Source organism: Fonsecaea nubica (assembly GCF_001646965.1).
Source record: "Fonsecaea nubica strain CBS 269.64 chromosome Unknown Scaff19, whole genome shotgun sequence".
NCBI lineage: Eukaryota > Fungi > Ascomycota > Eurotiomycetes > Chaetothyriales > Herpotrichiellaceae > Fonsecaea > Fonsecaea nubica.
In genome coordinates, this window is record NW_019173692.1 from 1 (window position 1) to 24,747 (window position 24,747).

The 24,747-nt window shown below is 52.8% G+C and overlaps 11 protein-coding genes across 11 annotated transcripts; 7 read left to right on the forward strand and 4 right to left on the reverse strand.

The window, feature by feature from the left end:
* Positions 1-605: 605 nt before the first annotated feature.
* On the forward strand, positions 606-1,508 carry AYO20_03816 (hypothetical protein; the record flags this gene model as incomplete). The annotated part of the gene is made up of 1 exon (XM_022642116.1): positions 606-1,508. The coding sequence occupies one exon, from the start codon at positions 606-608 to the stop codon at positions 1,506-1,508; it is 903 nt and encodes a 300-aa protein (XP_022501773.1).
* A 451-nt stretch (positions 1,509-1,959) lies between these two features.
* AYO20_03817 (40S ribosomal protein S9) lies at positions 1,960-2,781 on the reverse strand (the record flags this gene model as incomplete). Its single annotated transcript, XM_022642117.1, has 4 exons — positions 1,960-2,422; positions 2,472-2,570; positions 2,649-2,667; positions 2,736-2,781. The coding sequence occupies 4 exons, from the start codon at positions 2,779-2,781 to the stop codon at positions 1,960-1,962; spliced, it is 627 nt and encodes a 208-aa protein (XP_022501774.1).
* A 300-nt stretch (positions 2,782-3,081) lies between these two features.
* On the forward strand, positions 3,082-3,851 carry AYO20_03818 (hypothetical protein; the record flags this gene model as incomplete). The annotated part of the gene is made up of 4 exons (XM_022642118.1): positions 3,082-3,147; positions 3,210-3,296; positions 3,404-3,563; positions 3,688-3,851. The coding sequence occupies 4 exons, from the start codon at positions 3,082-3,084 to the stop codon at positions 3,849-3,851; spliced, it is 477 nt and encodes a 158-aa protein (XP_022501775.1).
* A 1,291-nt stretch (positions 3,852-5,142) lies between these two features.
* Positions 5,143-9,425, reverse strand: AYO20_03819 (hypothetical protein; the record flags this gene model as incomplete). The annotated part of the gene is made up of 2 exons (XM_022642119.1): positions 5,143-9,136; positions 9,184-9,425. The coding sequence occupies 2 exons, from the start codon at positions 9,423-9,425 to the stop codon at positions 5,143-5,145; spliced, it is 4,236 nt and encodes a 1,411-aa protein (XP_022501776.1).
* Positions 9,426-11,605: 2,180 nt separating this feature from the next.
* On the reverse strand, positions 11,606-12,535 carry AYO20_03820 (hypothetical protein; the record flags this gene model as incomplete). The annotated part of the gene is made up of 1 exon (XM_022642120.1): positions 11,606-12,535. The coding sequence occupies one exon, from the start codon at positions 12,533-12,535 to the stop codon at positions 11,606-11,608; it is 930 nt and encodes a 309-aa protein (XP_022501777.1).
* A 1,471-nt stretch (positions 12,536-14,006) lies between these two features.
* AYO20_03821 (hypothetical protein) lies at positions 14,007-15,908 on the forward strand (the record flags this gene model as incomplete). Its single annotated transcript, XM_022642121.1, has 3 exons — positions 14,007-14,415; positions 14,474-15,291; positions 15,342-15,908. 3 exons carry the CDS (start codon positions 14,007-14,009, stop codon positions 15,906-15,908), a joined length of 1,794 nt encoding a protein of 597 aa, XP_022501778.1.
* A 478-nt stretch (positions 15,909-16,386) lies between these two features.
* AYO20_03822 (hypothetical protein) lies at positions 16,387-17,741 on the forward strand (the record flags this gene model as incomplete). The annotated part of the gene is made up of 4 exons (XM_022642122.1): positions 16,387-16,601; positions 16,760-17,001; positions 17,083-17,460; positions 17,566-17,741. 4 exons carry the CDS (start codon positions 16,387-16,389, stop codon positions 17,739-17,741), a joined length of 1,011 nt encoding a protein of 336 aa, XP_022501779.1.
* Positions 17,742-18,185: 444 nt separating this feature from the next.
* Positions 18,186-19,100, forward strand: AYO20_03823 (hypothetical protein; the record flags this gene model as incomplete). The annotated part of the gene is made up of 1 exon (XM_022642123.1): positions 18,186-19,100. The coding sequence occupies one exon, from the start codon at positions 18,186-18,188 to the stop codon at positions 19,098-19,100; it is 915 nt and encodes a 304-aa protein (XP_022501780.1).
* A 602-nt stretch (positions 19,101-19,702) lies between these two features.
* Positions 19,703-21,707, forward strand: AYO20_03824 (hypothetical protein; the record flags this gene model as incomplete). The annotated part of the gene is made up of 2 exons (XM_022642124.1): positions 19,703-20,019; positions 20,087-21,707. The coding sequence occupies 2 exons, from the start codon at positions 19,703-19,705 to the stop codon at positions 21,705-21,707; spliced, it is 1,938 nt and encodes a 645-aa protein (XP_022501781.1).
* A 228-nt stretch (positions 21,708-21,935) lies between these two features.
* On the reverse strand, positions 21,936-23,301 carry AYO20_03825 (hypothetical protein; the record flags this gene model as incomplete). Its single annotated transcript, XM_022642125.1, has 3 exons — positions 21,936-22,697; positions 22,799-22,926; positions 23,013-23,301. The coding sequence occupies 3 exons, from the start codon at positions 23,299-23,301 to the stop codon at positions 21,936-21,938; spliced, it is 1,179 nt and encodes a 392-aa protein (XP_022501782.1).
* A 545-nt stretch (positions 23,302-23,846) lies between these two features.
* Positions 23,847-24,626, forward strand: AYO20_03826 (hypothetical protein; the record flags this gene model as incomplete). The annotated part of the gene is made up of 1 exon (XM_022642126.1): positions 23,847-24,626. One exon carries the CDS (start codon positions 23,847-23,849, stop codon positions 24,624-24,626), a length of 780 nt encoding a protein of 259 aa, XP_022501783.1.
* Positions 24,627-24,747: the final 121 nt, after the last annotated feature.

Here is a 24,747-nt window from a genome sequence, read left to right on the forward strand (position 1 = left end):
GCGCTGTCCGAGACGTTTCGCAGTGCTGTGCGTCCTCTGTGTTGTGTAAGAGCCAGCGCGCTTTGTATCCACCTGTGGTGGTGTTGGCAATAGATCTTCTGGTTTGTTTGTCTTTTGGTTGTTGGTGGTGTTTTGTTGTGTGTTTGTGGGTGTGTGTGTGTGTGTGTGTGTGTTTGTCCACTGTATATGTACGCCTTACTGATTGCAGGATGCATGGTTGTGTGATGTAAGAAACGAGCGCGGAGGTCGGCGTGGTCAGCCTGAGAAACGAGGATTCATGGTCTGGGCGCTGGGGATGGGGCTGACGTGCTGGACGAGGGGGAGAGATCTTGGCATTGAGGGAAGGAACCTCCCAAAAGCGGCGGTGGTGACCGCCAAATTCGGCGGGAACTTTTCTTTGCAACGACCAGTCCATGCCGGTGGCCACAGGGCGGCGTCACCATAGTCCCGATGTGGGGGTGGGTTGCTAACTCATCTTGGCATCTTCATGTTTACCTTTCCAGATTCATCTAAGTACCTCGTACTGCTCGAGACGCCCTAGGTACCATCGGATGAACTACATCCTGTAATACCGCTCTTAATCATTGTCTCTGCTGCTTTGAATAATGGACTCGATGGACTATCACGATACTCTCGAAACCCTTCGTGTTCAGCAAAATGCACAACCGCTTTCAATCATCGCGCTCGCGGAGCCCATTACCGCGTCGCAAACACAACCTCCACCCCCAAAGCGACCATCAGATCTGCGCCCACGTCCCTCGGACACTCTGTCCACCTCGACCTCGGAGATCGAGTCCAACCTGCAGCTCACGCCTGCGACGCTCCTGGCCGACCTGGCGCATTACAAAGACCTGTTCTCGAAACTGCGCTTCAGCTACCTCGAACAGGTCACCAAGGAGAAATACCTGCGCAGCATCGTAGGGGACCCTCCCCTCGTCGTGAGCCATGAAGATAATCTGCTCCTGGAGGAGAGGCTAGCGGTGATGAAGAGGGAGTTGAAGGCGAAAAAGGACGAGGTCGACGCCTTGGTCGAGGAGATGGAGGGGCGGGCGCGGGATGTCGCGCGCGCGTACGAGGGCGTCAGAGAGGGCATGGACGTACTCGAACGGGTTCCGGCGGAGATCGAGACGTTGAGGGCCGAGGTGGAGAGGTTACAGGCCGACATTGCGGTTCGACGGGGTCGCGACGGCGCGGATCCGGGAAGCGGCGACCCGAGGATGCATCTCTCGCTCGCGGCCACGGAACAGGCGCTCACGGAACAGCGAGAGCGCAACGCCGAGATCGACAGGGAAATCGCGGAGCTGCAGAGGCTGATGCCCGCAAAGGTGCGCGAGGTCGAGAAAATGGACCGTGAACTGGTCGATCTGGAGAAGAGGCGCAACGAGAGCACGAAGCTGGCGATCGAGGGGAGGAGGAGGCGTGAGCAAGGGGGGAGAGACGAGGTGGAGGAGTTGGGCAGATGGTATAGAGCCAACGAGGCAGTCATGAAGGGATTGCTGGGGGTGTAAAGGACCGAATCCTGATCACGAAGGGAACGAGGACACGTTGAGATGTGGAGACGAGACGAGACGTCGTGCCGACTTTTTGGATGATTGCTGGCGTTTACTGCTTTGCTAATGGCACACGATGATACCCTAGAACAAGGACTGGAAATGGAAATGGAAATGCAACCAAAGATTTCTTGTATGAAGGAAACCTTGTATCGCTCGCTCGCTAGCTAGCTTAGCTACCTGGCGGAATCAACCGCTGGCATGCTAAAGTTCTTGACTTGAGACATGTCGTCAATTGGCGCCAATTGGGTTTTCTTTCCCGTTTTGGTGTCGCTGAGATGGCTTAATTCTGCTTTGAACAAAAATGCCTTTTTGACGTTACATGCCAACACTCCCATCAACATCTGGATAGTCGAGGCGGGCCGAGATTGACTGATCAGTCCCCCATCCGTCATGTTGGTCATATGATCTACTCCTCGTCCTCGCCGCCTTCCTCGCCATCCTCATCCTTCTTTTCCGCAGCCTTGGCCTTCTTTCTCCTGACGCGACCAGGGCGGCCACCGCCGAAGGGACTCGTCAACGCGAAGTCAATGTGCTTCTGGCTGTCAAGTCGCACGACGAAAGAGGGGACGTTGACGATCTGCTTGCCGACGCGGATGTGTCGCTGCTTGATCAGCACACGGGCGTGGTGGATGGACTTGGCGAGACCGAGTTTGTAGACGCAGGTTTGCAGGCGGCGCTCCAAGAAATCTTCGACCTTGAGGGCCAACACGTAATCGAGTTTCATGCGCGATTCATCGAGCACACCGACACGCACGAGACGGCGAATGAGGGCGTTGCCTTCGAAGAGTCGCTTGGGGTCCTTTTCGTCGAGGGTCAAGAGTTGACTACCAGCGAAAACACAGACGTCAGTAAAATAACCCTCTCCAAAACTGCCTGTTGCAGGAGAGAGACTCCAAAGCAGGACTGGTGATTGCATACCGAGCAGCACGTCGAATCTTGGACAGCGTGAGCATGACACGCCAGACTTCACGCTTGTTGCGCAGGCCATATTCGCCCACAATCTTCAATTCCGAATCACTAGTGGACAGTCAGAATATCTCAGACATGAAGCACAGACAAGCTGGTGCTCAGTGGCCAGGATATTAATCAACGTACAGACGGGCAGACTCGAATGCTGTTTTTGCAAAGTCAGCCTGTTATTCTCCTTTCGGACAGCAAAGCACGGCACGGCATGTCACTTACGTCGACGAGGGACCTTGTAGGTCTTTGAGTAGGAGCGCGGCGCCATGATTGCGATGTAGCCGGCGCAATCGAGATGGTCGTCGCAGGTGAGAAGTCGTTGGGCGGTTGGACGGTTATTTTTCGTAGAGGAGATGCAATTGAGGTGGGCTTGTGTCTGGTGCAAAATTGGGCGGATTTCGAGTCTTGGCGTGGCCGCACAATTCGAATTTCACGCTCCGCGGCTTGGCATTGATTTTGGGCAACTGCGCCTTTGAGCCCACCACACCAACATTGAACAGTTCTATAATCCGTCTCGACAACTCGATCTTTTCCTTGCAGACAAGTCGCCTCGAACTCATCTGTCACAATGGGTCACTCTCGAGGTCTCCGGTCTGGCACGCGCTATGCGTTCAGCCGCAGCTTCCGCCAGAAGGTACGAATCAGCCAGAGAATGTGTGCGAAGAAGCTGAAGGACTGACGGGGTGAATTTTACAGGGCATGATCCCTCTCTCGACGTATATGAAGACATACCGAGTCGGTGATATCGTCGACATCAAGGCCAACGGCGCAGTCCAAAAGGGTGTATGTTGTGTCCCCTTGATGCGAACTTTGCAAATGCCACCCGGCAGTTTTTACCCTCTATCACCCACAACCGCCGATAACTGATCTTTGTTCTGGAAAAAATTTAGATGCCCTACAAAGTGTACCATGGCAAGACTGGCGTCGTGTACAACGTGACCAAATCCGCCGTCGGAGTCATCATCTACAAGCGTGTCGGAAACCGATACATCGAGAAGCGAGTCAACGTCCGCGTCGAGCACATTGCCCATTCGAGATCGAGAGAAGAGTGTAAGTCCCGCCTACCTCACTTTCCACACATTTATCCGTGTAGCGACCTAGATACTCTTGTGGAGGAGTCATGTGGAATCCGATCGAGGTGTCATATGCTGATGTATGATGTGAATATCTGCAGTCTTGAACAGAGTCAAGTCGAACGCCAACCGCCGCCGCGAGGCCAAGGAGAAGGGCGAATCCGTGCAGCTGAAGCGTCAACCCCAAGGTCCCCGGAAATCCCACGTCGTCGAGTTCACAGGTGTCGAGAGTCTTGCTCCTCAACCATACGATACGCACATCTAAACGCGGAGAGACTGGGTTTTGCGTGTCTTTTTTTTGCTATGACAGGCCAGGACGGGCCCTGAATCGACGAGATGGGTATGGACCGGGGAAGTGAAATGGAGAACTTCAAAAAGCCATGGTTTGTGAGCAAGGCGAGAGAGAACTGCGCATTGTGGAGGTAGCGGAAAGAGAGAGTCTCAAGGACGAAAAACCAGGCCCCGCCTGCTCTTCTCCCAGAGGTTATGTGTATGGGCGGCGGCTTTGACACCCCGAAGAGAGAAATTCCGACAGAGCAAAATAATGGCCAAGGGTCTTTTTCCTTCTCCATATCTACCTGCTTGCCTCGATATGCTTCCTGCCTAGGAGAAATGACAATCGATTTGAAAAACCGTCAAAACAGTGTTGAAGGGGTGGCGCATGGCCCTGGAAATGCGAATGCCAATGCGACTGCGATCGTGCTTGAAGTGAACTGACCAATGTGAAACAACGCAAGAGGGGAGAGAGTGAGAGAGAGAGAGAGGTTTGATATTGCCTACATTGCGACCAATGCTCCCTTTTCCCCCGATCGTGTGACTTTTGCGTCTGTCTATCTCCCTACCCCTGACCTCCGTGTGTCCTTCGACGTCCTGTACAAGCAAGCAACTCCCTTCCAGGGGTGGTTGACACGGCATAAAACCTACTAACCAGGGTCCGTTGAAGCAATAAACTTTCTCGGCCTTGCTTGCTTGCAGTGTTGACTCGTAATGGGACTGCTCGTTCATACTTAAGAGGGAAGTCATGTGCAGTCTCGAGGAATTGCGCGCTTCATGTGTGCTTGACTGGCTGGCTAGCTCAGCTCTCAACTAGTTGCCTATAGTCGCAACGTCACGAATCCTGGTTTTCTGCACCCAGCCTACTTTAGTCGCCACGGCCGCCATGAATTCCCGAGTCCCAGCTGGGACGCAGGTTACGCCTTTATCGCCGTCGATGCCGCGCCGTGGCTCGCACATCTAGAAGTTGTCCAATCACCCACACGTTGACGGCAACGTCTCCCTCCCTAGATCCCGGATAAACTGGTGTAAAACGCCACGCTATGCCTTTGGGTATCATGCATTTCTGAGATCAGTAGATATGAGAAAACCCACAATCCCCCCAAAACCCCTGATTTCATCATTGGTCGGTCACGACCGTCGTTTCGTGTAGGTCGACACGCATGTCTGGAAAGGTCAATAAGCGGAGAAAAGAAAGTGAGGACCGCCAGCGGAGAGAATCACATTCATCGTTCGATATGCTGGCCCGAGGGTTTCGTCGTGATTCTGAACAGACGTCAGATTTAGAAGGTAAAGTCATCCTCATCACCACTATCACCCCCAAAGGCGCGAAGCTCTTCCTGTGTCATCAAAACCGGGTCTTTGAGCGGCAGTTTCTCGTGAACGGCAAGTGGATGGATATTATTTGAAGTCGGCATCCGGAGGTCCTGGAACCGGCCCGTGTCATTAGAGCTGGAGATTCGGGAAGATGGCAGGACCTGAGATGTAAGACACTCAGGGGAAGGGGGAGGGTCGATATCGTCTGAGCTGGTGGATGCACTCATGTTACTTAAGACCACAGAGGGTACGTTGGAAGAAACCATTGAGCTGATATCAGACACGGCTTGATCGTCCATGTTTCCGAATGCGTCGAGAAAGTGTCGTTCGCTAGGCGAAGGCTTTGCTGTTGGGCTTTCCCTTGGAGGAGGTGGTGGCATCGTCCCTGCGCGTAACATTTCGTTCGGTATTATTTCTGACAGAGCCTTGTCCGCGCGCTCCGTGACAGGAATATACGGATCAGGCAAATGCTCCCCATAATAGGTCCATTTACGACCAAATCCTTCAAGGAAGGGGTCAGTCTCCACTTGTACCGCGTCGTCACTACGCGTTGACCGTTGATCAGCAGTCTGCAATGCCTCGCCTCCGTCATGCAGAACTGTGTTCCTTGCAATTTTCACCAGTGTATCCTGAAGAACCCAGGGGAAGGATATAAACGGCATTGTCGAAGAAGCCAAGCCTGGTATATCTGAATCAGCAGACTCTGAGTCATCCTCTTGGACGTCTTGCTGATGGATTTGTGCCTCTCGAAATTCGTCGTGAGTGACATGATAAGCTGCTATCGCAAATGGCTTAAGCTTCTCAGTCTCATGTCCTCCAGCCTCCTGGCAGAGTGCTTCGTAGTATTGGTCCTTCAAAGTTTTGGCGTGCTGTCCAATCTCTTCATGGAACTTGAAATCTCTAGACACTTTGCTGTGGTGGAGTACAAACGTAGACCAAACCTCAAACTCGGAACCAATTTGATGTTGAGCCATAATGCGCCGCATACTCTCATCGTAACTCTTTTTCATATTGCTGACAATACCTCTGATCTCATCTGCTGGTGTATGCAGGAGGATTCGCTGGTCGAAGTTGCCTGACCAATGCGGCTTAAATTTTGCTCGCTCAACTGCATCGTACAATTGACCTAAAATCTTCTTAGAACGGTATCCTCCTGCTCGCTTCTTTTCCATGAAGTGAGGCCAGTTGTTCCGTTCAAGGTCTCGACTCATCTCGGCAGGGATGCCGGTCTTGGGATAATCAACGGCCAACGAATGGAGCCCGACAAGCTTGAGGCATTGCTCGCTGTTGATTCCGTCATGGAGGTAGTCAGCAGCTGCGAGATGAGCATTGGCGATCCTTCCGAGGAAATCATTCTGCATGTAATCGTAGAAGAAATTGATAATATCGTCGATAGATATCTGCTCTTTCTGTATTGGCTTCGGAGCGTTATAATGAAAGGGTTCGGCATTCCATTCCGAAGGAATGAGATCTGGGTCCCAGCTCACAATGTAGTCATCTCCGTCGAGATCACCGCCTGAGCACATACTTGGCAAGTCACGATCTCCAGTCGCTGGCATGACCACCACATCACAGTGATGGTGTAAATGTGGCACATCAATGGCTTTGACCACTCGTACATCACCTCGGTGCAAGGACGGATTCCGGGCAATGACACAAATTCCTTCCACAATGCGGCGCACTCCCTTTTGTTCCGGGTCTGTGTATTGGATGAAGATCTCTGGCAACGATCTCTCCTTCTCCTGTTCGCTTGCGCCAGGTCCAGGCTGCATATCGTTGATGTGGCCACGAAGTGTCCTCGTTTCATCGACAACACCGAGCACGAAGGCTCCTTGAGTGATCGGGATCTTTGCTTTCTCCTTCAGGTATTTCAAGGTCCAGGCCCTCCAAAGCCGTATCAGAGACGTCACAAAGGGTTCATGGATGTGACTGAACCCGGCCTCTATCAAGGAAGCGATGCTCAGGGTGATTGAATTGGGGTCAACGGTGGAGCGCAACGCTCGCAAGGCAGCTTTGTCATCCACGAGAGCGGCGTCCAATGCCTTTATGCAGTCCAATTGCTTGTGCAAGAATACGCGATCAGGGACGCCGAGCGCCGAGAGTACCAAAATGATCTGTCGGTTGAGGAATGGTTGCCAGAATTCTGAGACGCGAATGATCTCCAACTCATCGGACTCACAGCTGAATTTGTACTGACTCGGACGGATTTTGATGTCAACGCCATTGAGCTTGGGATCCACCGCCAGGACGCCCTTACAGCCACCCAGTCGAAATTGGAATGCTGAAGGCAGGTGCTCGCCAGCAAGTTTGAGATTTGTTTTGACAAGCTGAGCAGCAAGAGGAGAGATCTTACCCACCCCATCAGTGAAAGTGTAAGGACCATTGACTATGTCCGGGATCGGGTCTCTTTTCCAACTGTTTCTGCTGAGCACCGGAACTGGTTTCGTAGTAGAAAAGCACTGGCCCATTCGCGCGGCTCGCTTTGCGACAACCTTTTCGTGGTCAAAAGTGCCCATTTCTCTGCGAATACTGTCGGCGGTGATGACGGGGTTCTGTGAGGCAGCGAAGAAGTATGCTCCGTGTTCTCGGAGCTGTGAGTTGCCCCACGCGAGAAACTCGTAATGTCGATCACCAAGAAGAATACCATTTTTCAGTGTACGACGAACTCTCTCAAAGATGAGCTTCATCTTGCCATTTGTTGCGGGATAGAGCCTTGTTTGGCCCCTGTATGGCTCATCTTCGAAGCGGACCCGAAGAAATCGATCGCTGAAGCGCCTATACTTGCGCACAATACGATTGGTGATCTCGACGGACGGGGTGTGGAAGAGGATTCGCGTTGCGGTGACCGTGGCATGGTATATCTCTGCGCAATTCACTGGCAGTGGACGAGCACGGACAGGCTTTGAGTAACGAAGATCGGTAAAGATGGACATGGGATCGTAGACTCTCTGTTGGTATGAATCGACATGAACGAGCATCTGCTTCGCACGCTCAGGTCGCATTGCTGTAAGCTGTCGCAGGAACTTGTCGTCCAAACTGTACTCATTGAGCCAGCCTTTGGAGATACAAACCTCAAGTTGATATCTCAAATCGAAACCAAGATATGGCAAGGAAAGCTGGTCCGAGAAGGATTGAAGTGAGGAAGTACCACTCAACATACGCCAAACAGGCGCCACGCCAGTTTGGCCTGGTATGACCCTGAACGAAGGATCACGAGTGATGCGTATGTTGAAATCGGCAAGAGCCTTGAGGAAGAATTCCGAAGAATTGTCGGGGCGGTCAGTGCATGGCTTGATAGTGACCCGGAAGGTCGTCCAACGGCCAATATCAATGCTGTTGTAGAGCTTTTGCACTGACACAGGACTGCTGTCGATCTTTGTATATGTTTCCTTTTCGTCAACAAGGTCGGTCTGTCGAGACCATGTATCATCCGCGGACCATCTGTATGACTTCGGGTCGTGACTCAGCTGCATGGCCTCCTTCAGTTGCCTTGAATAGCAGGGCGGATGCTTTGCATGGATCACCAATGAAGACAACACTCCATTTGGAACTTCAGAAAGAGAAAATTGATCGTCGAGAGCTAGAAAGAATCGGTAAACTCTTTCGCTGGTCTTGCCCTTTGATTTGATCAGTACGGGAAAGTGGACTTCCAATTCTAGGCGTTTCAGATTGAGAAGCAGTCTGACACCGGCACCGTGGATTTCGGACTTGCTCGCCTTAACGACCATCAGTGACGGATTTTGAAGATAGCCGAAGTCGATCGAGTAGCCTAACAGGGTCATTTCGGACGGATATGTCAGGCCAGAGTAAGCACGACTCCGAAAGACTTGAATCGTGGGTTGGTTTTGGGACAAGTACACCCTCACTCTGTTTGGTCTTTCACCATCTTTGCTTCGAAGAGGGAAGTCAATGCCATGTTTGTACGCCGGGTCCCATGGAGCTCTCCGAATGGGCGGAGGTCTGTGACCTGGATTAGCAAAGATTCTCACCGTCATAGATTGACCTACTTGAAAACAACCTGAGCAAATCTGGCGAAGTTGCCTTGACGAGTCTCCTCGATGCGGATGTATTCTAGTCTCCCAAAGCGCTGGAGATTCTTATGGATATCGTAGGTTGTTGTACCGTGGGGCAAATTAGGAATAGTTGCCTTCACCGACGGCCAGCTTCTCCATTCTTTCTCAGCACTATTTTGGCGTGTCACATCACGAGTTCCAGGTCTGTTCAGCGGGTATGGAGGCTGTGTGTTCATCGTGGCGCTTGGAGGTAAAAGCAAAGGCAGCTAGCCATATTCCGAGACAGAGAGGCGGTCAGGCTGAGACTTAGGGGTTTGAAGGTGAGGCCAGGGGTCCCGTGGGAGATAAAGCGCCGATCACTGGATGAGGCCTATTATTTCGACCCTTGAATGGCCTGTCGAGGTGGAACTAGATCGATCGGGGGAGGCGGAAAGTGAGGCCAGCCAGGTGAGCCTATGACGGAAGCTGATCGCCAAGCCGAAAATGGAGAGAGAGCAGAGGGTTGGAGGTGTTGTTGTAGAGAACTGAAGGAGGCGGATCTGAAAAATTCATGAATGGTAAAGTTGTAAAGTAAACTGCGCCAGGCGGTGTGGTGTGTTGGTTGTGGAAGTGAAAGTGCAAGTGATAATGGCTCGTCTGATGGGAGAAGGTGGAAGTGAAAACTGCACCCCGATGTGACGACAGCGCAATTCACGGCCGAGCTTTCAAAAACAACAATTCCACTCGCCGACGGAGCTGCACTTTGCTCTGAATTGAGACTGTGACTGTTAATAGGACTGCAAACAGATCAGCCACCTCATCAGACGCGTCTCGTTTTCTTTGTTCAAGCGACATCAAATGGAAAGGCACATTTACCCGCATAAACGGACAGGGCTGCGTCCCATTGGCTGCACTGCAAACGACAGCAAACGAATGCACGGATGTTGTCCTATCCCATCCACCTCTCTGCAGTGCACCACAGAGCGTCTGTTGGCGACACAGGACCACACGGTTCTCAGACGAAGTTGTGTGCTATCGAAAAAGAATTAGTTCCACGCCAACGAAATTCGACACGTCCGACAGTGCGGTATCAGCAGATCCCAGATCTCGGAAGGGACCCTCTCCTTGAAACCGCGGGCACCAGTGCCCGATGTCGCCACCCATTTCTGGGCCAGATTAGGGCCCGTTCTAGACGGACAAGTGATGGGCATAACCCAATACACCCGAGGGCAAATCGGACGGCTGCTGTTGCCGTAGTGGGGATATTGCTGAAAATCAAAGAGATGGGTAGGTGGTCATGACAGCTGAGTGGCAGCTCTTTGAGAACTTCATCCCTGAGAGGAGAACCCCCTGTCGCATGCCTGACAGACATTGGCCCGCGGCTCTACGAGGTGCAGCTGTTGGACTCCAGTCAGACCGCGTTTTTGCCACATGGCAAGATGGGACTGGGACCAAAAGGATAAAATACTCGTTTCTCTCCATCCACACATATATTCCATGCTCAAGGTCATACGTTTCAATCGACACAAAATTGCTGAGTCGGAGAGATGGTCCCTGATGGCGATGGGTAAGATATTACTCTCGATCTCTTGACCGCATGTAGTTTCTTCGCATTGCTAAATATCCGCTCTGTAATCTATTTCAAGACCCTCCACACCTGCACCTTGTCGCTTTGACAGCCCTGATTATCCTTGATAATGCTTTGAGAGATGTGAAGTCCAGGCGTCTAGGGAAGATCAGGAAAACAGATGAGCCATTAGCGCCCTACCCCTCAGCGCCATATCCGTTGCCCTGGTGGCCATCCAATGCCTGTGTAACATTCTTCACTTATGTTCTTTTATCCACATTTATAGTTTTATACGATTGATTTACACTGGTTATGAGCACCTTAATTAACTGGCCCAATACACTCCTGAGAGGTCTAGTATATACCCAGTCTACCCTGATGTTTCATGGAGATGGAGTTGCAATCATTTAGAGTCTGAATAGCCCAAAAAGAGCGTCTTGAGAGGCAGGTTCTAAGCATCTATACAGTATTCTGACACGCCCGAATACTGGACGGGACGCCCAGCCACATCTTCGGCAATCTTGAACACATCAACAGGGCTGGAAGTTAAGTCCACGTGCTGTTGTCAGTCGCCTGTCGCGTTCATAAAATGAACCGTCGAAGAACCCTATCCTGGCCCTCCCACGGGCCTGCTCTAGTCAGACTCACATCTACCACGGCCAGAATCGGAAATCATCAAAGTCGGTCCATAAATACGAAAACTCCAGGAGAGATATGCAGGTAGTCTAAGGTAAGGCAATATCGACTCGTGCATTCGATCCAGCTCCATGGCTGTAAAAGTGTCGGTATTGAAAATGACCCTGATTGATAGGTATGCCAGAGACGGAAAAAAGACGTGTATGCGCATTCCTCTAGAAAAAAGAAAGACTCTCAATCAGCCGAGCTGCTGCCATTGCCGTTACAATGCGTGTTTGTTTCCCCTTGATAGACCGTTGCGCCAATTGGGTTCGCCTTAGAATGAGCCCATAGAATGTAAGCCGGTTCGGTGCCGTGGTTTCGCAGTGAATGAGTAAGCCCTGGTGGAAAGTAAAGGCAATCCAGGTAGCCAACTTCTGTGTTGCCTTGACCGAGATTTATGACCGCTTTTCCTCCCGCGATAATACAGGTCTCTGACACTTGCTCTTGGGCGTACGGCGGTTGTTTATTGCCCGGCATGAGGACCGTCAGGCCAGCCGTAATCTTCTCGCTCTCGACCGCCAGCCCGCGATTCAGGTTCTGGTACCCAGATGGACCTCCGATCCAGTTGATTGACCATCTAAGAAACTCGGGTTCCTTGGCGCGAGGTAGTGACCAACAAGGCTCCAGATCCTTTAGTGAGACGATCGTGATCGGCTCCTTGCCAGGCGCGTTTCTGATGTCCTCTTCCGTCGTACAGTACACCGTAACCCCCTTTTTCTCGACTCCATCGTGTAGCCAGACCATCTCCACATCTTCAGAGCCGCAATTGCGCACGCCGTGAGGAACACCAGCAGGAATATTGATCAAATCCATGGGACCTGCTCGGTGAGACTTGCCTGTCCCGTCGTACCCTTCCAGAAAGCCCTTGATGATGATATATATCTCCGTAACCTCATGGTAGTGTAGACCCTGCTGCCGTTGTCCCACTGGTAGATACATGAATCCAACACCAATATCTTCATTTTCCACAGCTTTTCCGGGGCTGGAATTGATATAGCCCGCTGGCCCGCCGACCCAACTAATAAGCCATCTCATGGTGCCGGGGACTTTGGCTCCGGGGACGTGCCATGATGGCTCAAGATCGCTGAAGCGAACGAGGGATGTTTTTGCACCAGGCTTCATGGCTCGCTGTGTTCAGAATCGAACGACCGCAGTAGGAGAGACTTGAACAACGCTGACTTCGTTCACGCAACAAGCCGAGACTCAGGGAGAAGAGTTATCAAACGCTTGGATGTTCCCACGCACTAGGCAACATCCTGAAAGCGAAGGAAAGAACCCTTGCCGACATCGTAGCCGGGCATGTCAAAGCTCTATTTCCTAGATTGCCCTGGTTCCAATCGCAACATTGCGTGAGCCTTGCGAGCAACGGGGATCGTTCTTTCTGAGGCGATGTCCTGTCAATTCCGAATTCCTAATACCGAAATTCCACATTCCGTGGGAAGGTTCTGAAAGGCCAACCCCTAGCTCGGTGGCAACCCCGGGCCCATCGTTAGGTGTGTTCAGGGTGGGTAGATAGGTGGCAAGAGCAAGACCACATGGCACTTCGCCTCGACTCGAGTCATAAGATGATCCCAAAGTAGCCCTGTAAAAGTTAAGCCAGATGGTAGACTGTGGGCCAAGTGACAGGTTGTTTCAGCAGCCACAGGGAGCAGCACCAGCTTTCAAAGGCAATGTAGAGAGGCCCCCGCACCCCGCACTTGGCGCCGCCCGGGGCCTGGACTGCCCTGCCAGTGCCTGCCGAACAGCCCGAACGCATAAAAACTTGGCTTGTCGACGTTGCCGCAGTAGTTCCTTGTTGCTCCTGGAAGAGACACACCAACGTCAAACAGACCAGGCTGTATCCTATTACATTCGACCAAGAACCACCAGGCGCCATCGCCGTCGTGCATGAGAGATGGATCAACCGGCCTTTCACCACACTTCTACGGGTCCCTTGCTGAACGATTTGGTTCCTGGCGCCGGCATTGGCGCAGGGACCGACCTGCCAGCAGACGTCCAACAGACATCTATATCCATCGCAGAGCCGACGTCTGCCTCCCGACTCCCTCCACCGACGCGCCGAAACAAGTACACGTCACGAGCTTGGTGAGTGCTGCCGGCCTGCTTGCGGATGTCGTGGAAATCTTCAAAGACTGACGTGGAATCCTTGTCTCAGCCTGAAATGCCAGCGACGGAAAGTGAGGGTTAGTGTGTCACTGATTGAGAAAACGCATCTTCGAAACTCGATGTGGCGGTATTACTGACACCATGAAAAGTGTTCTGGAGAACAGCCTGGCCCATGCTACCAATGCGGCCTGACTGGCGCCAATTGCGAGTATCGAACGGGTTCGCGTCGAAGACACCGAATGGTAGACAGCTCAAGCAACGCCAGGCAAGTACCTCTTTCCTTAAATTTACGACATCAAAGGTTGGAGATGAGACATGTTGACAATAAATCCCCAGGCCGAGCCGCTTGGAGAATGTATGCAATGCCGCTCCAGCTCCTCCTTCTAGCCCGCGTCATGTTTCAGTCCAGCCAGACTCGCTCTCAGCGTCAGGAAGCGCCCCAAAAAATGTGGCCGCTCAGTCTGTGCCATCAGGTACCCAGCAAACAATGGATTTTGAAGCACGATTGGCGAGACTGGAGAAGGCTTTTCCTCAGCAAGCGGAGCTCCCTGACGGGGACGATGCTAGCCCTAGTGCAGGGTCAGATTGGTTATCGCCGTCCGTCGCGCAGAACGATCGCTCCTCCCTCCTGGAGAACGATCCGGATCAAATGGACGAGGCGATCCGCGGAGGGACGAGTGCCCGCAAGACAATAGCAGACCTTGACCAGCTTATCCCTCCAGACAAGTCAGTGGAACAGCCCGCAGCCCTAAACCACTGTCCTTTCGCACGTTGGAATGCTTTCCCGGACTGTTGCGAGAGGGAATTGCTCGTATGGACATCGCGCATGAATTACCGAAATCATGACCAGGACCAGAATACCCTGAGAAGATATTTCACCTTTCTGAATCCGCACTGTGAGTTTTGGTCTCCAACCATCCGAATGGAAGTCGATATGATGATTGACATATACAGACCCTTGCCTCAACGAAAGCCGCTTCTTTTCGGATTTGCAAACCTATTCGACCAGCGATATCAGCACTCTTCGCAACCGAGAGGCACTCCAGTTCGTGGCTCTAGTGTATTTACTAGTGGCGTTGATGAAAATTCTCGAGGACTATTGCACCGAATCATCGGCAATTCCGGGTTGGCAAGAATTCAATCGTGCTAGTCACTTACTTTCCCACAATACTCATATGGGAAGAGGGGATGTACAAACAGCCAATTGTTTCATCATCAAAGCCCTCTACCTATTATACATCGAGGAGTACAATGCCTCGTACGAGGCGGTATCTCAGGCAGTCCGTCTTTGTTACCAGAACGGGCTGAATCGCCAATCGACCTGGAAGGACTGCACTCCCTTTGAGGTCCACATGCGACAACGCATCTTCTGGTCCATCTACTGCTTAGATCGTACTGTGGCACAGGTCAGCGGGATGCCTTACCTCCTTCGGGACACCGAGCATCGGGTCGACTTGCCCGCGGCTGTAAATGATCAAATGCTTAATGCTGGTGATCTGCTTCCCGAGGAAACCCCTGAACATTCTGCCAGTCCATATCAGCACAACATTGTGAGATGGGGCCAACTCAGCGCCGAGGTCTGGGACAAGATGTATGGTTTGAATGCCGAAAGCACCATCAGCGACGAGTACGTTGTGACGATGGACGCGAGGTTGATCCTCCTCCGAGACAGGTTTCCCAAGCACCTACAATGGAGAGGCGAGCTGTCGACCTCCCCCGGCGCCCGAGAAACACCGCGGTACATCGTCCGGCAGGCGTACATTCTCCACCTGGTAAGTCTGCAGCATTCTTTCTTGTTACAACGTCTCTCTGACGGTCGCAGCGTGTCAATCACCTCCGACTCCTGCTCCAGCGGCAGTCGATGGTTGGATCTGATTTTCGCCAACGGGCTGCCGAGATCTGTTTACCCATTGCCAGCGATTCCATCATGACCATTTACAACACGCACTTTTCGAGTCTCCACCAAGAGCTTGAACGCTATTCTTCCATCACGTACCTGACGGGGGCTATGATTCCGGTGGCATGTATCATTTTGAAAGGTGGCCCGCAAAACAATCTGCGGGAAGACGCGATAAGTCTATATCAGAAAGCCATGATGGTCTTTCAGGACGTCTCCTCGGGCTTTGCCCTAGCGCGGGCCATGTTGAAACGACTGAGGAGGATCGTGTCGGCGGTCGAGTTGAATATCAGGGGCAGAGACAAGACGGCGACGGCGAGCCAGACTTCGAAAACGTTCCAAGTGGCGGACATGGATACCAACATGGGCAACTGTTTGGAGCTCAACCAATACAGCGCGAACATGTTCGATCTCCTTTACGATGCAACTCTCGATGCGCCCTTGGATGACGCTGCGATATTGGAATTTCGGTCATTTGATCAGTTTGGTTGAAAGGAGGGTCTGGAGAGGGCTCTTAATGCAACAGCCAGCGCGTCACAGAAGACGGGACGATAATGTTTGTATATACCCCTAGTATGCATGTTTGTCTACTCGCCCTTACCTTTTGTTATGTACTGCATCTGGAATTTCGGGCCCATAGTGATGGAACCAGATTATACAATTCCTTGAACCATGGCGGAATTTTATCGGGCGGCGCAATGCCGTCTCGGTAATAATGCCTCCTTGTATCAATCAATCCCCTGCCTCACCCGCCAAAGCCCCGTCCGGGGCGGACACTATCCCTTTCATGATCACCCGAAGCACCACTGATAATTCCGGCGGCCCTTTGTGGAAGTTCACATCTACACTATTATCTTAAAAGGCCGTGCAAATTTCACCAAAATATACTGGAGAGCATAGCATATATTCCGACTCCCGGTTAGAAAAAATAGAGGGACGTAGGCAAGAGACATCTCGGGCATTATCAAGAATGGATCTCGCGCCGGTCTCCTTCCACGACCGAATCGACAAATTGCCCGATTTCAATGAGATTCCGACTCAAGAGGGGGTGCCCCCGTCGGCGACCTGGGGCCTATGGGATCGAGACGGCCAGAAGGATGAACTGGGGACTTTGAACCTCTTGACACCGGCAGTGATCAAAGAGGCGGCTAAGGAGATTCGTGAAGGTATCTCGGTGTCATTGAAGTGAGTGGAGAAAGACAGTAGTTTCCCTGGGGTTCTTCGGACGGGTTGGGCGTATAACTACTCAGTTTACCGGGTATTCCCTGGTGAACCGAAGAAGGTGGTCCTTTTTCTTTCAAGGCTGCTGACTATTTGGTCTTCTTGTTCTTCTCGTTTCGAAGCCTGGCCCTCGATCAACCTTCTATCGCAATCTTTCGTCGCCAGGGCCTCCAACACACGATCCGGGATAACAGCACCTTCAGCTCATCCCAGAGCTTTGACGACACGGTTCTCTTCAACACCCAGGCCGGGTCGCAGTGGGACGGTCTCCGTCACATTGTCCACGATAATGGACTGCTCTATAATGGCGTGACCAAGGATGAGGTCCTAGGCCCCAAAGCAACCACCAAGCTTGGGATACATAGTGCGTGATGAACCACTTACCTCTTCCCTCGTCTAATTTCAATCAAGCCACGGCGGCTGACACGGAGGTTATTGTCTCTAGAATGGCACGAAAAGGGCGGCGTCACCGGTCGAGGCGTCCTGATCGATCTGGTCAAGTACGCCCAGCGCCACGAGATCAAATACGACCCGACAAAATACTTTGGGTTCACGAGTCGAGATTTGGAGGTTGCAGCCCGTGAGCAGGGCCTCACCTTCAAACAGGGTGACATACTCCTGGTGAGAACCGGTTTCGGCAAATGGTACAACGAATGTAACGATCCGACCAAGAGAGACGCGTGGTTCTTGGACGAGGCGCGAGAATCGGCGGGCGTGCAGGCAGACCATGAGACCGTCTCGTGGGTGTGGAACCACCATTTCTCTGCCGTCGCTGGGGATTCTTTGGCTTGGGAAGCTATGCCCTTGCCCAAAGACAGTCCTTGTAAGTTCCTCCTCCCCCTGTCCTGTAGCGCGATGTTTACTCCACTTGAGAATGAGGAGCGAGAAACTGATACCCAAGGGGACACTTTATGCTTCTTTTCAACAGCTTTTCATCAATACTTGCTACCCTCCTGGGGGACACCGATCGGAGAGCTGTGGGATCTAGAAGGACTGGCTCAGCGATGTGAAGAGTTCGGTCGGTATTCGTTCATGCTGGTCAGTGTACCCTTGAATATCCCAGGTGGTGTGGGATCACCGCCGAATGCAGTGGCCATTCTATGATTGGGACACCAAGGGTTAGAAGTCGGCGGTGAAGTAGTAGAGAACGCAGTGGCGATTGATAGTGAAATATGTGCATGTTACCCGCAAAAGGATTTCTCAGTTGTATACAAGCCTCCAGTTTGATGTAAATTGTATCCAGGTTCAGACTCCGATTGCTTTTCTTCCGGGCCTGAGAAGCCGAAGTTTGGGCCGGAATCCGTATCGAGTCGCCGGGACTGACGCCGAATAGCCAACCAAGGACGTTCTAATACTATATAGTAGGCTTATGTTTAACAAAATCCCCTTTGTAAATTCGCCAACTATATACAACGTACCTATCTATACAACGGTAGGCGGGAGGAAGAGGGTACCCTACAACATCACCTGTTGGCCTACCTCGTTGTATAATCACAATTGTCCCCAAAAACACAAGACACACAGAGACACAAGAAAGGGACAAGAAAGATGCCATCTCCCGAAGCAGAATCCATTGTCAATCTCTACAAGTTCATCAAGGGCACCCTGGCCAAGACGTCCCAAGGCTCGTTTGATGAGATCCGGTACATGTTTGAGCTCAATCAGATCCTCGCCGCCGAACCTACGGATGTCGTCTACGAAGAAGTTCTCTGTCCTGGCACCGTGCGACCGGCCATCTGGTGTAAACCGACCACGGCGAACCCTGGTCATGTCATTCTGTACCTGCACGGAGGAGGGTGCTTTGCCGGGTCACCGCAGAGCCACCGGAAACTGGCTGCTCATCTGGCCAAAGCAGCCGGCGCCCAAGCGTTGTTGACCGACTTCCACCTGGCGCCCCAGTTTCGGTTTCCCACACAGATCGAGGATGCAGTGGCCACGTTTAAATGGCTGCTAGGACGGGGTATCGAGGCTCGCAAGATCGTGCTGGCCGGGGACTCGGCTGGGGGAAATCTCGCCATCACCACCACGCTGAAACTGAAGGAAGAGGGTGTCGGTCTTCCCGGGGGTATCGTGGCTATCTCTCCCTGGGTTGACCTGGAGGCCACTGGCGAGTCCCTTGACTCCAACGCTCAGAGGGACGTCTTTGCCAATCGAGGAACCGAGGCGTACTTCAGCCAGCTGTACCTGGACCAGGCCTCACCGAAGCTGCCCCTCGCTAACCCGCTGTACGCAGACTTGAACGGCTTTCCCCCCATTCACGTCTCGGTTGGTGAGTGGGAGGTTCTACTCAGTGACTCGGAGAAGCTCGTCCAACGAGCCAAACAAGCTGGCGTCGATGTCACCCACGAAGTTGGGCCGGAAATGCAGCACGTTTACCAACTCATGGCTGGGAAGGCTCCAGAGGCGGACAAGACAATTACGAACACGGGGAGATGGCTTCAAGCCAAAGTTTTTTCGCTATAGCTTTTCTCCCCTAGATAAACATCTACTGGCTCCCTAAAATGGCATATTTCTAGAGATACGCGACGCTTGAGACATGGAGCGTAAGCGCACATACGAGAGAGAGAGAGAGAGAGATGCAGGCAGTATCAGACCACATGGCCCGAGACGAGCACACGCCTAAAGTCTGAGTAGTGGTTATGAAAATTATGTGCGAGATACCTCGATCATAAAGCGCTTCTGAGTTTCCTTAGGCTGGAGCAAAAGGCTTTGCTCGGGGGCCCCTCCTTCGGAATTGATTTTGAGTGACGCGGAATTCCAGCTTCATCCCACTGTTTACCGAATTGCGGGACGAACTTTCGCCTCAAAAGGCTCAAGGCTCATGCAATCCCATGCTCGCTTCGACATAATTGGGCGGGCGAATGTATCTCGACACCTAACTGTATACCTCGAGAAGTCCAAATATCTCCGTGCCTTCTTCTATACCTCGCGTTGGCACCACCTGGCCTAAAGATCAAATATATTATAGCTCTCTGACACGCTTTTTTGTTCCCGGGACAAGCAAAAGACGCTACTCTGCAAAAAATAAACAGACACACTCCTTGACTGACCTCCAGACTCCAAGCATGGCCCCCACCGTGGCCAATGGCGAGGTCGATTTTAACCCAGAGGCTCTACAGCAGAAATACAACGCCGAGCGAGACAAGCGTCTGCACAATGGAGGTCCGACTCAGTTCCGACACAGTCGTCCCAAGGACCTGAACGACATGTTGAAAGATCCGTACGTGTCGCCAGGTTTCAAGCGTGACCCAGTTAAGGCCGTCTATGATGTCCTCATCGTCGGTGCCGGCTACACGGGCATTCAGGTCGCGGCTCGGCTAATGACCAAGGGATATACGAATATTTGTGTCGTCGAGAAGGGCGGTGATGTGGGGGGCACATGGTAAGGTCTCCGCCGACAAGAATCCGCTGAAAGTGATATTAACGCATTCTTCCTCTGTGTCGTATAGGTATTGGAACCGATACCCAGGCATTCAGTGTGACATCGACGCCTACATTTACATGCCGCTCCTGGAGGAAATGGGCACCATCCCGACCCGCAAGTACGTCTCGGGCAAAGAACTGTACGAGCACGCACGGAACATTGCCAGGAAGTACGGCATCAACGAACGGTCCTTATTCCAGACCGAGGTGACGAAAATGACGTGGCTCGATGATGAGCGTCTGTGGAAGATCGAGACGGACCGTGGCGACGACATCCGGGCCAGATGGGTGTTACCCGCCCATGGCCCTCTACACACTCCCAAATTCCCAGGCATTCCGGGTATCGACACTTTCCAGGGTAAGAGCTTCCATAGCTGTCGTTGGGACTATAGCTATACTGGCGGTAGCCCCGAAGATCCTCGGCTCGTCGGGCTGGGGGATAAACGCGTAGGGATCATCGGCACCGGGGCGACGGGGGTTCAGATTGTGCCTCGCGTGGCCGAGTGGGCTAAACACTTGTACGTCTTCCAACGGACGCCGTCGTCTGTGGACGCACGGAACAACAAGGACACGGACTCCAAGTGGGCGTCGGATCTACAACCGGGGTGGCAGCGAGAGCGGATGGAGAACTTCACCACCATCATCAACGGGGGCGCCACGGAGATTGATCTGGTCGACGACGGGTGGACGGACGCGGTGCGATCGACCCCGGGGTTCTTCGGCACGGGCAGCGACGACGTGGACAATAACGCCGTCGCCGAGAGACTCAAGCTCGCCGACTTCAAGAAGATGGAGTATATCCGGCGCCGGGTCGAGCAGATCGTGCACGACGCCACCACGGCCGAGAAGCTGAAACCTTACTACCAGCAGTTCTGCAAGCGACCGTGCTTCCACGACGACTACCTACAGGCCTTCAACCGGGAGAACGTGACGCTGGTGGACACGGACGGTCGGGGCGTGGAAGCCGTCACCCCGAAAGGGATGGTGGTCAACGGCGGCCAGGAGATCGAACTGGACTGCATCATCTACGCGACCGGGTTCGACTTTGGCGGCGACTTTAGCGAGGACAACGGCAAAGTGTTTGGTCGCCACGGCCTCAGTCTGTCGGAGAAATGGTCCGACAAGAACGGTGGGCCCTCGACCTTCCAGGGCTGGGCCATCCACGGGTTCCCCAACATGTTCATTCTGGGCCCGACACAGTCGGCCCCGAACCCGAACTGGACGCACAGCATGATGGAGATGGGCACGCATTTTATCTACGTCCTGGACGAGTGTCAGCGACGGGGCATCGAGGTTCTCGAGGTCAGCCCCGAGGCCGAGCGGAGCTGGGTCGATCACGTCTTGCTCAAGAGCCAGGCCCGCAAGGACTTCCTCATGCAGTGCACCCCTGGTTACTACAACAACGAGGGTGTCGTCGACGAGAAGACGCTGCGTGCGCAGCCCTACGGTGGTGGCGGGCTCGAGTTCAACGCCATCCTGGCCGAGTGGAGGCGGCGGAATGAGCTCGAGGGGTTCCTGATCCAGCCCGCGGGAAAAATCGCCTTGGAAGCCACGAAGCCTTTGTCCAACGGGCTGAATGGGTCGTCCAATGGAGAAGACAAGACGAGCACCGAGGTCGCGCAGAGTCGGCCTTTGGAGCTGCTATAGCTATATATTTATATATGTATTTACTTTTTGATGTATTCAACTCGAGACCGCTACATATGACAAGCCACTCACTGAACTATATGATTACTGAAGAGATGAGAGGTCCCGTTTAGGCCTTTCCCGAGATAGATAACACATAACGTTATCAAAATGAGTATACAGGTGCGTAAATCTGAGGTGGGGAAAGAAGAAGAAGAACAAGCTTCCGTCATCTAGGAATCTATATTGCTAAGGTATCTGTTTAGCCTTGCGCATCCTATCGAAACAAGTGCCCCAAATCTCCATGACCTCGGCACTCTCGGTGAAACCAACTTGTTGCAGTTTTGTCATGTCGACCTGGCGATCAAAGTCGGTCCATTCCAACTGACCTAGTTCAAAGACGGGTTGACGGACCTCGGACTTGGCCACACCGGGACGTAACCCGTGTTCCTTTTCCAACGCGAGCCACTCGTCGAAATGCTCGTCTATAAAGTCCCTTGGACGATGTTTTGGTGTCTCGGACACTGGAGGAGTGCCTTTCAAGCCGAAATAAGCCGCTATCTGGGGCCACTTCTGCTCCCAGGTGTGCCATTGGGGGTTGCTCCCCGTGTTGAAGGCCTCGCCGTGACCACAGGTCGAGGGATGTAATGAAGTGAAGATGTTTTGACGCGCAATCATGTCGGCCCCGGCTTCGTTGTGCTTGGCGACCCAGCTTCCTGGGTTGCCGGGGAAGGGTACCTCGGAATCTCTGCCGTAGACTTTGACCCAGAGTGACAGGTAGACGCCCATGATCTCGGCCAGGGAGTGGTTGCTGAGGTTGCAGACGAAGCCGATGATCATGTCTGGTCGGGTCTCGTTCCATGTCCATTTCTTATCCTTGGAAAATTCCGTCAAGAAGTCGACCTGGGGGTAGTAGAAGATGTCGTCGGCAAAGGGCTTCTTGAGTCGGGGCAGATTCTCTTTGAGCGGGACCGGGAAGTAGTGGTCTTGACGGAGGTAGTAACCGTATTGCTAGTTTACACAAGTGGCCGTGAGCTTGTGAGGGGGGAGATATGGGTGGTCGGTTGGCAAGGGGAGTTTCAAGCATGAATGATAGACGGGTTTTCACTCACCTTGGTGCCAGTCTGCAGGTTAATAAACTCGAGCTTCGGTGCCAGACGGTCCAAGGCGATAGTTGTTCGGGTTAACATGGCCACGGCGTCTTTTAACTCTGCCTGGACATCTGGCTGGGGCTTGAATGCTGACATGATATAACCCCGTCAATACCAAGACACATATACACTCGCAGGCCCGACCTCAACAAGGAAAGGCAGGACATGATCTCACCATAATAATACACATGGGTGACAGTGTCAATGTCTGGGATGTTCGACTTGATGGTCGCCTCGAGATCCTCCTGAGTGCCTTTCAAGATGTCAATGCCCGAGACAATCTCGAGTCTCTTGTCCGCGGGCCATTGCGACACCTCGAGGCTCAATGGTCGGTTGGTGAGAGCAACGACTTTGTCAAAGACACCCTTGGCCGGGTAGTCGTGGAGGATCTCATTGACCACTGCCCACCCGGTGATACCAGAGGCGCCGAAGACGAGAGCGCGCTTGCCTTGAGGGTAAGTCATGACTCTTGGGGGGAAACTGTTGTATGGTGTTAGGTTATTTGGGCGAGTCACATGGCTGCAAAGGACTTACCACCGGAAATGCTTGGGTACGGGTGTAGGTATTTCTGAGTGAGCCGGCTCTGGTGTGAGCTGTAATGTCCTCCAGCGCCGTACAGGCGAGAATATACTAGACAGGGCCTTTAGGGGGCTGTCACATCTAATTCCTGCTCGGGACGACCGACTCTATGCACCTCGATCGGGTAGTGAATTGAGGTCCATGGTTGATGAGGGTGGAAAGTCTTGGCGGAGCCTACGGAATTGGGTGCGGAATGCGGCTTCTCTCCCACCCACGATCCCCTCGCTCATTCAACCACTCGGCTCGGAGCACTTGTTGGTGCCTTCGGCTGTCGATTTTGCCAGAATGGTTGCATCAGCACAGAAGGGTCTGGGCAAAGGTACTTGTATACACGCGCTCAAAACAACCGGCTTGGCGTTTTGACACTGATCTGATCATCTGAGATACCAGTGTTCGCCAGACCTCTCAAAATACCTTCAACGTGGCTCACATGGCTCAATCCACATCGGACGACCGAGTCGCTGCACTGAAGCGCCAATTCGAGGCCCAGCGCGGCATCTGGTCCCCAGCCTGGGAATCCGTGGCCAAGCTCAACCCGGCCTACCTAGAAGGCTACCTCAAGATTCAATGGGCGTCGCAGCACCGGCAACGTTTACCGCCCAAGATTCAAGAGTTTTGTTATATCGCCGTCGCTTCGTCCGTGACGCACATCCACCTGCCCGCGGTCGAGGCACACGTGGTCGCCGCATTGAACGTGGGCGCCACGAGCGAAGAGATCTTTGAAGTTCTAGGACTCAGTTACCTCCTGGGCGTGCACACTGTGACATTGGGTTTCCCCATCTTGCAAGAATTGATGGAGGAACTCGGCATCGATGCTACCGCAACGGACGAGGCGCAGCAACAAGAAAAAGAGCAAATCAAAGCCAAATTCATCGCGACCAGAGGCTTTTGGCCCGAGACCTTCCAACCCTTGTTGGATCTGGACCCGGAATTCTTCGACCAGTACACTGACTTCTCTTCGTTTTCGTCGCGCTCCAAGGTCCTCGACCCCAAATACCGCGAGATCATCATCACGGCCATTGATGCCGCAACGACACATCTCTACTCGCGAGGAACCAAGATTCACATGCGTAACGCGTTAAAGCTAGGCGCGACCCCCGCCGAGATACTGGAGATGTTGGAGATTACGAGTTTGATGGGAATTGATGCCGTTTCTAGTTCGGCGCCGTTGTTGTTGGAAAAGGCGAGGGCGCACGTCCGTGGAAATTAGGCCAGTCTTGAGTGGAATGGAAGAATTCAGAGGCACAGAGAGAGAGAGTGGCACAGACGAGGTGCGTAGCGCTGGCAGATATAGTAGATAAATTTACATATCTAGTTTTGATGTGCTTTCA